This window comes from Pseudonaja textilis, chromosome 2 (assembly GCF_049901715.1).
Source record: "Pseudonaja textilis isolate UNSWEBS1 chromosome 2, rPseTex1.2, whole genome shotgun sequence".
Lineage (NCBI taxonomy): Eukaryota > Metazoa > Chordata > Lepidosauria > Squamata > Elapidae > Pseudonaja > Pseudonaja textilis.
Window position 1 is genome coordinate 22,086,600 of NC_141991.1, and position 11,634 is coordinate 22,098,233.

Genomic DNA, 11,634 nt, shown 5'->3' on the forward strand with positions numbered 1-11,634 from the left:
TTTTTCCACCAAAGTGATCTCTTTTTGGATTGAAGCTTCCTTATTGTTATGGGTAATCCGTTTTTTGTAGCTTTTGGAGTTGTTTTTGGTACATATAGTTTGATGACTCTTTTGACTTCAAAAGATATAAACATAGTTATGAATACATGGATACTTATAAGAAAATAAAAGAAACAATAGGACAGAGACGGTGGGCACTTTGGTGCGCTTATGCAAGCCCCCTACAGACCTCGTAAGAAAGGGGTGAGGTCATCCTCGTTAAACAAAGTGTTCTGTATCCTGTATAGATGCAGATAAATAAATTCCACAAAACATCCATAACAAAGTACTTTTATTGGTTCGTCAGGTATCCTCATAACTCACATTTGTGATGAAGTTTTTCTTTAATGACCAATTCTTTGCATATCTGTCTTGTAGCGATAGAAGTAGAACAATTACCACGAGTCCATGAGTTCAGCCAAGAGCAAGGAAAACTCCCCCAACCCCTCGAGGGTCAATTTAGTGACCAATTAGGATTACAGATGTGGTCAGGTGACATGGACTACATTTCCCAGGATACCTTAACTACATTTACCATGATGCATTCCCTTAAGGGGACAGCTCACAATTGCTATCTAACTATTCAGTTCCCATACACTGGCTGGACAGCATACAAAGACTACCTGTACTCTCTTTAATTTTTTTTTGAGAAGAGGCAGAAGGCACAGGTGTTCAGCATAGCTGTAAGTGGAAGGGATGCCGTATTCAGTTACCAGCCAAAAAGCAAGCACTGATTAGCTAAAGTGACTTTGGTGCTGAATTGTGGCTTAGAAAGAGCAAGTATAAATTAGCTGGTGCTTCCCAAACATGCTGGACTTTCATACATACATATCCAGGGATGGGATTCAAACATCCCAGCAACCAACTGGCTGCCTGGTTGCTGGGTGGGCGTGGCCATGGTGGGCGTGGCCTACTGGAACTTCCGGGGGGGGGCATTTTTTGTCTTCCCCTCAGGGTCTGGAGGCTTCCCTTGGGCCTCTGGAAGGGTGAAAACTGCCTCCCCCAGGATCCGGAGACCCTCCAGAAGCCAGAAACAGGCCCGTTTCCAGACTTCCGGAAGGCCCATTTTTCTCCATCCCAGAGCCTCTGCATGGACCCTGCACTTACCTGCATCCAAAATGGGCCACGTGGAGACTTCTGGGAGGGGAGGGGCAGGTGAGGCCAGCCAGTTGATTCAACCACCAGTTCGGCAATCCAGATGTAAATTTAACATCTGGTTCACCCGAAATGGTCCTAATTGGCTGAATCCCACCCCTGTATATGTCTGCAAATACTCCAAACCGACAATTCATTTTCTCTGTGTTTGAATTGAGTTCAGAAAGTTTGAGAGGTGAATTGGCTGAAAGACCCCTAACAATGATATCATTGCAAATTCTTATGAATGAATATATATCAGTCATTAAGATCCATCCCAAATTCTGTTGGTTTGGATTGCAAATTTTCTGGTTTGCTCTTTTGGAAAATCAGCAATAGGTGAAGAGAAAATACAAAGAGAAGGTTTGGAAGGTAAGATAAAAAATTTGATCTTCAGCATATAGTATTTGCAATGACGACGACAAAGCATTCAAACTTGAGAGAGCCACTTGTGAAAGTGCTGGACGAGAAGCAAAGAAGAGGGATGTTGTAGGGTAGGAAGATTCATCATTGTTTATGGAACACCTCCTCTCTCTCTCTCTCTTTCTCACCACAGGAATGCTTCAGGGACGACAGGTCCTCATTCTCTACTCTCCAGATCATGAAGGTTATGAGCGTGTGGTGGGCGTCCTGGCAGATGCACTGACTCAGCTGCAAGCATCTGTATCCCTGGAGTTGTGGAGCCGTGGGGAGTTGGGGTCTCTGGGGCCCATGCAGTGGTTCCATGCACAGCGACATTTGGTCCTTCAAGAAGGCGGAGTTATTGTGCTGCTGTTTTCCCATGGTGCCGTGGCCAGTTGTGCAGAGTGGCTGGGCTGGAAACAAAACTTCCTTCGGTCCGCCGTCAAACCAGACAGCACATTCTTGGCTTCCCTCAACTGCGTCCTGCCTGATTTCCTAGCTGGTGAGGCCAGGGCCACCTACATTGTCAGCTGTTTTGAGGAGCTCCTTCCAGTCAGTGAAATCCCTGAGCTCTTCTGTTCAGTACCTGTCTATCCTCTGCCCTCTCAGCTCTTTAGCTTCCTGCTGGACCTGGCTGGCCCCAGGGTAGGACACCAACAGAGGATCAGCCTCAAGAGACATGCAGGGTGCATCCGCAAAAGCCTGGAACAGGCAGCACATGAATGCCAGCAAAAGTACCCCAGCTAGCAGAACCTGTAATTGTTGCTTTCCCAGCTGGAGGATAGAAAGAGAGAATGCATTCTGTCACCATCCTTGAGGAATAAGATTTTCAGAAGTGAGCTGGTCAAAGTACATCTGAATGTACTGACCTAAAATGTCTATACTAGTTTTCCCAACAAGTCAGAATGGCTGGTCTGTTTCTGTAATTTGGAAAGAGACCTGTGATGGTGTAATAAGACTGGATCATGGATGGGAACTTGTTTTGCATAGCGGTTCAAGTGAGATTCAAGTACCTATTCAAAGTGGAATGGTAGAGATAAGGAGTTTGTCATCGTATTACAGAATGGTAACCAGCCAATAATATGAAGAGAGGCCATCAGTAGATCCAGAACAGACGATCTCCAAAGGTGTGGGCCTCTCACCTTCACGCCTTGCTTTGCGCTCCCTTGAAGCAACTGCTTGGCCAGCAAAATGCAATGATGACAAAACCTAGAAATACTCAAATTAGAGTGGTGCAGAGCGCTTCATGAAATTAGCTGCTCGGAGCATCAAGGGAGCCATGTCCTGCAAAGTCCCAGCGTGGCTTGGTTTTGATGGAAAGATCTTCAGGGTAGGCATTTGTATTTCAGAAAGTTAGGAAAACATCTCAGAACGGTGACACTGAACATACAGCTACCTCAGCAAGTTTGGAAGGATGTGTTTATTGGTTTCCAGAAAGTTCCTTCAGATGGTTCGCACAGCCTTTAATTAAAAATGAAAAGGGCTTTGAGTAGGTTATCCACCTTTTATCAGGATCTCATCCTCACATCCTGCTTGCCATAATGTGTACATTACTAAATGTTTTTGAGAGACCTCTGTCACAGGTGCTGAGGTGGCCTAGAATCATCTTTGGTTGTTCCTGTTTGGAAGTGGTGTTTCTCTTCTTCTCCAGACACAAAACTTTCCATGAGGACAATTTAGGATGCATCAGGGAAGAGTTTAGAGATGATTAGTCAATGAGAGTGATTTGCTCAGCTCCAGCTGTCCTGGCAAGTCGGCTCCTTTCCTGCCCAGTAACTGGGCCCTGTACCGCCACTGTACCAGCCATTTTGTCTTGGTTGGAGGACAAACTGGGCACTTGGTCGGTGTGGGGAAAGTTTTCTTTTATTTATTTGGTGGATGTTTTTATTAATGTCTTTTCGATTGTTTGAGTTGTTTTAGAATTGTAAGCCACCCAGAGTCACTTGGTTGAGTTGAGTGGCTATAGAAATTGAATAAAACAAACAGGCAAACAAACTAAGTTTCCTTCAAGAGGGAGAAAGGAAAGCAATCCCAGAGGCACAATAGCTTTGAGAATTCCCTGGTTTCTGGCTTTATATTTCAGATTAGCCCTTTTGCTCATTTAAGGAGATTTTTGGGCAAAGAGGAAGAATTGGCACAGGTCTATTGATCCCCTGTTTCTTTGACAGAAGATGTTCTACAGGTAGCCCTTGACTTACAAACATTCAATTTAGCAACTGTTTGAAGTTACAAAGGAACTGAAAAAAAGTGACTTTTGACCAGTGGTGGGATTCAGCCATTTCGCACCACTTCGGGAAAACCAGTTCTTAAGTTTCTGAGCAGTTTGGTGAACTGGTTGTTGGAAGAAATTATTAGGGCAGAGAACTGGTTGTTAAATTATATGATGACATGGTCGCATGATCAACATTCAGATGCTTGGCAACTGACTCGTATTTATGACGGTTGCAGTGTCCTGGGGTCATGTGATCAACTTTTGTTACCTTCTGACAAGCAAAGTCGACGGGGAAGCCAGATTCACTTAACAACCATATTACTAACTTAATAACTGCAGGGATTCACTTAACAACTATAGCAAGAATGGTCGTAAAATGGGGCAAAACTCAGTTAACAACTGTCCTGCTTAGCAACAGAAATTTTGGGCTCAATTGTGGTCGTATGTCGAGGACTACCTGTACTTTCTTCTATTGCCCTTTACAGCTGAATGACTCTGTGATACACATTAATTAATAACACTGCCATCTAGAGCCGAATTCCTGCAGATGCAGACAATTGATTCAAGACGACAATACTGTAAGCCTCTCAGAAGAAACATGCTGCAAATAAGAATGATTAATACTACCATAAATACATAAATTGTCAAAGGGTAACTTATTCATGTCATAGATGCTCTCATAAAATGACAAGGCAGATGGGTGTGGATAGTCACAAAACACTCATTTATGAGAAAACAAATGGATAAGCTTGTTGTTGTATTTGTAGCTTTCCAGAGTGCTCTGTAGCCTTCTCCTCTTAATCCTGGACTTTTTCTTCTGGGAACTCTTTTCAAACAAAATTCGCCCTTTTTATTTCTTGAGGATGCCTCTGGAGCATTTCTGGGACCTAAAAACATAGTTGAAAAGAAGTTCTATTTGCTCGAGACAGAGATTGTTTTTAGGAAATGCCAGGTGCTCTTTCATTTATTTATTTATTTAAATAAAATCATTTTAAAACTCAGGTGGAGATGACTTATTTTAGTTTCCTCATTCCCTGAAGACATGAACAATAAACTGTAAGACCGATGGATTTTTCCAGAACCAAATGAGCATTTACCGTGTTTCTCCAACAATATGGCCTCCACCAATAGGAAGGCCCAGCATGATTTCTATGCATGAGGTGAAATTAAGCCCCCCCCCAAAAAATTTAGGCCTATTCAAACCATGCTTTTCCCCGCCATTTCTCACATCATTCGTTAGAACTACACGAGGTGAAGAGAAATGGGCGGGGGAAGGGCGGGGGGGATGGGGAGAAAACTTGCCTTTAGGAGTGCCCTGCAGGTAGCCCAGGCTAGAATACCCTGATAGCCGATAGAAGCTTCCTGAATACAGAGTTCCCAGCCGCTTCAGGGAGTGGCGTGGCTACCCATGTCCCCTCGCCTTTAGGGCAGTCTCTTTCGGACGATGGAAGCTCCCCAACTGCAGTCACCAGCCACTTCGATCAGCCGGTAGAAGCGGCCTCAGGGCAAGTGCACACACACACACACACACACACACTCCCCTCATTGCGAGGCCGCTTCTATCGGCAGACGAAAGTTCCCTTGAAGGCAGAGTCCCCAGCCGCTTCAGGGCGATGCGGGGCTGCCTGTGTCCCCTCGTCTTTAGGCAGTCTTTTTCAGGCGATGGAAACTCCCCAAATGCAGTCACCAGCACACACACGCTCCCCTCGCCATGAGGCTGCTTCTACCGGCTGATTGAAGTAGCTGGTGACTGCATTTGGGGAGCTTCCATCACCCGAAAGAGACTGCCTAAAGGTGAGGGGACATGGGCAGCCACGCCTCGCCCTGAAGCGGCTGGGGACTCTGCCTTCAAGGGAGCTTTTGTCCACCAATAGAAGTGGCCTCGTGGCAAGGGGAGTGCATGTGTGTGTGTGTGTGCGCTTGCCCCGAGGCTGCTTCTACCGGCTGATCGAAGTGGCTGGTGACTGCACTTGGGGAGCTTCCATCGCCCGAAAGAGACTGCCTAAAGGCGAGGGGACACGGGCAGTCACGCCTCATCCTGAAGCGGCTGGGAACTCTGCCTTCAGGGAGCCTTCGACAGCCAATAGAAGCGGCCTCGCGGCGAGGTATGTGCATATGGGCCGCTCTAGGTGGGGGAGGAAATTAAGTCACCCCCGAAAAGACGGCCTAGCCCTTTTTCAGGGGTCAAAAATAAATAAGGCCCGGCCTTATTTTGTGAGAATCACGGTAGTTATTTCTTTTACATAATTTGAAAGAATACTTTATTCCCAAAGACGTTGGGTACTTGATGTTCTATAAAAACAGGAGCAAGACAAACTATAAAAACAAAGAAAATGTTACAGGGTTCACACTGTGCCCTATCCCAAAGCCTGGGAAAATAGCCAGATTTTTGATACCTTTCAGAACGTTACCAGGGTGGAGACTCTCTGGAGGATACCTCTACTATTTGGAATGACTGCAGCCTCTTTTCGGGGACATCTTGAGGCGAGGATATAAAAAAATCAAGATATTGAAGCTATACCCCTTTTTATAGGTGTTGTGCAAAAAAGGGGCAGGGATTTGATGACACAGTTGTGACTCTCATCTTTTCACCTTTTTTGACATCCACTCTAACATATGCAGATCAATGCTTCTGCTACACTCTGAAGGGATTAATTAACCCTAATTCCTCTATATATTTATTTTTTCTGTAATTTTTTTTTTATCTTCAGGATGGGATGAAGCAAGTTTGGGTCAAAAGGTTTGTCATCCTTTGTAAGGACATCTACTGGTAGACTTCAACTTTATTTAATTTATTTATTTGATTTGTCAATCGCTTACAAGATAATAGGTATAAGGATAAACATAGTTATGAATACAAGAAATGAGTACATATAAGAAAAATAAAAGAAACAAAAGGACAGGGACAGTAGGCACTTTGGTGCGCTTATACACGCCCCCTACAGACCTCTTAGGAAAGGGGTGAGGTCAATAGTAGACAGTCTAAGGTTCAAGTTTTTGGGGTTTGGGGAAGAAACCACAGAGTCAGGTAGAGTATTCCAGACACTGACCACTCTGTTGCTGAAGTTGTATTTCCTGCAATCAAGTTTAGTGTGGTTAGCCTTGAGTTTGTATCTATTATTTGCTCTTGTATTGTTATAGTTGAAGTATTCATTGACAGGTAGGACATTGCAATGTATAATTTTATATACTATACTTAGATCAGACCCAAGGCGGCATAGTCCTAGGTTTTCTAGGTCTAGAATTTCAAGTCTGGTAGCATAAGGTATTCTGCAACAAGTAGAGGAATGGAGAACTCTTCTTGTGAAATACTTCTGGACTTTCTCAACTGTGTTAGTATCAGACATGTAATGTGGGTTCCAGACTGATGAGCTGTATTGGTCCGGCAAATGTTTTGTAACAACCATAATTGTGGGAGCGCCATCACTTGAGACTTTCAAGATGAGATTGGACTGCCATTTGTTAGAAATGGTGTAGGGTCTCCTGCTTGGATGTGGGGTTGGACTAGATAACCTATAAGGTCCCTTCCAACTCTGATTATCTGTTATCTGTTATAATTAAGTCCATAATTATGGTTGTGTGTTGTGAGGTTGTTAAGGGTCATTATATGACTATGCCCAATTTTATAACCATTTTTGCAGCAATTGTTAAGCAAACACTGTGCTCATAAAGCAAACACATCAGTTGTATGTTGGGGAAAGTTTTTGGCCATGTAAATGCCCATTTCTGACAAAAATGTCATAAATTGTGTTCACATGGCTGCAGGACACTGCAAATGGCCTTAAATGCAGGCTGAATGCCAAGAGCCCAAAATGCGAGCAGAACTTCAAATTTGGATCCTAAGTACCTTTCTCAGGGACCTTTGTAACTGTCCTCTGAACAGTCACTAAGCAACCAGTCATAAGTTGAGTCCTTTCAAACTGGGTTGACTCAGCTCTGTAGCTGCCATCTCTGTCTGTTATTACAGTGATGGACAAGAGGAACCAAGTTGGAAAAAATTTGGGAAGATTTAAATCCTCCCCAAAAATACAGCCAAAGCTGCTCTGCATACAGAGACGAAGGCAGTGTTTCTCAAAGCACCACTGAAAAATGTGTGGACTTGAACTCCCAGAATTCTCCATCCAGTCATGAGTAGGGAATTCTGGGAATTGAAGTCCACACATCTTCAAATGGCTAAGATTGAAGAACACTGGGCTAAGAAAAATACATTCCCGCTGATTCTTATTGGCCACTGTCATCCCTGTCATAACCAGGCATATTCCATTGCCCTGCCTACCATCTGTATTTTCCCAGTGAGTCTGCACTGATTTTCCTATTAGTTTACTGAATTGGCTTTTAATCCCTATGCTGAAAAGACAGAGCAATGTATTCTACAATTTGTTTCTCATATTTTCTTTTTATTAATGTGAAACTCTTATTATGATCACATTCAAATACCAGAGCAAGGAAGGGCATCTCTTCAGTCTGCTTTCCAGAAGAATTATTCTGTTCATGTTGTAATAGGCTTGGATGGCACAAAATATGAGCAAACATTATATTCTTTGCTTTGTTATTCAACTGATAGAATCTTCTGTTCCACTTCAGTTGTCCCCTCCCACACTTCCCTTTTCAATCTGGATGTCTTAAACTCTCCCTCTTATGCTGGAGCTGTTCAAACACACTGGTGTATACACACTCACTGAATATGTAGATATGAACTGGAGACAATTTGTATCTGTTTAATGATAGACATCTTTTTTTCTGATTGCTTTGTATACATTTTTCTTTCAGTAGGTCTCAGTTTGTACTTTGCATTGTCAAATGAAAAGTAGGGGATGGTATGTTGAAAAACTATTGTTTGCACAAAAATGGAAGGACATTTCAATTCCCACTATGGACAAATGGTTGTAGAAGTTGATGGAGTTGACTGAAATGGCAAAATTGACTATTTTGATTAAAGAAAAGAACATTAAAGAAAAGAAAAGTACACCTGAAGAAACGGCTCTACAAGGCCTTTCTTCAGGACAAGACCAGCGAGAAGCTCTGCGAATACAAGGTGGCCAAAAAGGCAGCCAAGAAAGCAGTAGCGACAGCCAGAAGCTCTCACTACGATGACATCTATGAGAAGCTAAACACGCGAGAAGGCGAGAATGAGATCTACCGCCTAGCCAAAAGCAGACACAGGAAGACCCTGGACATTGACCAGTTTCATGGGATCAACGACGAAAGGGGAAATTTAATCGTGAACCCCAGAGACGCTGCCGAGAGGTGGCGGCAATACGAGAAGCTCTCCACCGAGGAGTTCCCACACCCACGAATCCCGCGTAGGTGACCCAGTTGAAGGCCCAGTCTCAGGCATTTATGCCAGTGAGGTCACCGACGCCATCAAGGCCATGAAAAACGGTAAGGCAACAGGACCAGACGACATCCCTGCCGACTTCTGGAAAAAGGCACTACCGGGCTCGGCATTGTGGCTGTGCGAGCTGTTCAACAACATCGTCTCCACAGGAAAAGTGCCACACGACTGGTACCGCAGCACCACTGTTCCGATCTGGAAGGGAAAGGGCAGCCCAGCGGACTGCTCCAACTACAGACCGGTCAGGTTACTGTCACACACTATGAAGATCTTCGAACGTGTCCTTGATAAGCGCATTCGGGACCTCGTCGACATCAGCGTCAACCAGGCCGGATTTATCAAGAACTGCGGCACCACCGACGCCATCTTCGGTGTGCGGATGCTGATGGAGGCTCACAGAGAGAAAAAATCCAGCTCCACACAGCCTTCCTGGACTTGGAAAAGGCCTTCGACCGAGTCCCGCACGATCTCATCTGGTACGCACTCAGAGATCACGGCGTGCCTGAGCTGCTCGTACAATGGGTCCAACTCCTATACAGATGTCACAAAAGCCGTGTAAAAGCAGCAGCTGGGATATCAGAGGAGTTTAATATCACCGTCGGCGTACACCAGGGCTCCGCTCTCACCACTGCTGTTCATTCTGGTGATGGACACAATTACACACGACCTGTACACGCCCGCCCCATGGACGCTGCTCACGCCGATGATGTGTTCCTGGCTAACCTGTGCAAGGCTGAACTCGAGCACCTAGTCCAACAGTGGCACGACCGCCTCGAGCAGTTCGGGCTCCGGCTGAACCTAAAGAAGTCCGAATACCTGACCACTGACAATGAAATGATAGGCTCCATCCACGTGAACGGGCAGGAGCTACCGCGCGCCTCCACCTTCAAGTACCTGGGAACTATTCTTGGGGAAGAAGGCCTACTACAAACTGAGGTGGCAGCCAGGATCAACGCAGCGTGGGGCAAATGGAAGTCCGTCACGGGCGTCCTCTGTGACAAGAAGATGCCGATGCGCCTGAAGGCGAAAATCTATAACTCTGTGGTGCGCCCGTGGCCATATACGGCGCAGAGTGCTGGCCGGCGACCAAAGAAGTCGAAAGCAGACTCCAGATAATGGAGATGCGAATGCTCCGATGGTCGGTAGGCCTCACCCTACTCGATCGCGTCAGGAACGAAGAAGTGCGTGAGCGGTTCAACGTCGTGCCCATCCCCACGGTCATGAGGCAGTCCGGCTACGATGGTTCGGCCATGTGAGCCGCGCCAAGGAAGAATCTATCATCAAATCTGCAATGAAGGTGACTGTCGGAGGAGCGAGACCGCGTGGTAGACCTAAGCAACGCTGGATGGACACGATCAAGGCCGATCTAGAGATCGCGAAGGCAGACCCGACATACGTGGCAGACAGAGAGGTGTGGAAGCAGTACTTAAGGACATTAGCGGACCTCGCCCGAGCGCGAGACAAACGCTGAAGAAAAAGAAGAAGAAGAAGATTAAAGAAAAGAACATAAGTACTTTTGTTTCCACATGGAAACCACTTCTGAAGTTCATGCTTGATGTGGAAAAGAATAAAATTTTGATTTTGGGTTTTACCAAGTAGATTGATAGATCTTTACAGAAATGGCTTGTTCATATTATTTTGAAGAAGCAAAAAATTGTGATTTGATGTTAATGCCTTTCTATTGAAACAGAGAGTCGAAAGTCAATGATTCTTTTTCTTTTTTCTTATATTTCCTCACTTCTCTTCCCCCTCTTCCCTGCTACTGCTTTTCTATTTACTTTTCGATTTTATATTTTACAATGTTTTATAACTCAATAAAAAATGTTAAACTAGAAAACTATTAGGTAAATCAGTGTTTCGCAACCTCTGCAACTTTCAGGTGCATGGTGCCAACTTGGGGGAATCCTGTGAAATTGAAATCCACACATCTGAAAGTTGCTAACCTGAGAAATACTGAGGCAAGTCAAAGAGAGGTACACAATTTGATGATTTCCACTTTAGATTAGATTAACAGACTTGGAAGTGACATTGTAGGTCATCTAGTCCAACCCTCGCCCAAGCAGGAGACCCTATACACATTCCTGACAAATGGCAGTCCAATCTCTTCTTGAAAGCTTCCCATGATGAAGCTCCCACAACTTCCAAAGGCAAAGCTGTTCCATTGGTTAACTGTTCTCACTGTTCGAAAATTTCTCCTTATTTCTAGGTTGAATCTTTCCTTGATCAGTTTCCATCCATTATTCCTTGTCTGGCCTTCAGATGCCTTAGAACAGCACTCACCAACCACTGGTCCGTGTCCCACTGGTGGTCCGTGAAAAATTTTGGTGGTCCACAGAGAAATCTCACCCCCAGAGCACCCCCCCAAAGCAATTAATCCAGGCTGTGCAGGAACACAAGGCTGTGCCGCCCACATGGCCCACGGGAACCCTCCCCGCCCCCCGCCCCCCACTCCTTATCTGGCAAACTTGCCTGCTAAGTTGCTATTTTTCCTTTTTCCGACCATCATCTGTTC

General features: G+C 45.0%; 1 protein-coding gene across 5 annotated transcripts in view; it reads left to right on the forward strand.

The window, feature by feature from the left end:
• IL17RC (interleukin 17 receptor C) overlaps window positions 1-4,788 on the forward strand; it is a 50,933-nt gene extending 46,145 nt beyond the window's left edge. For all 5 annotated transcript variants that reach the window (XM_026717906.2, XM_087923495.1, XM_087923496.1 and 2 more), the window contains one exon: window positions 1,730-4,788. In XM_026717906.2, the coding sequence (XP_026573691.2) occupies window positions 1,730-2,322 (593 nt within the window). In that variant the 3' untranslated portion in view covers window positions 2,323-4,788. The remainder of the gene's footprint in view (window positions 1-1,729) is intronic.
• The last annotated feature ends 6,846 nt before the right edge of the window (window positions 4,789-11,634 follow it).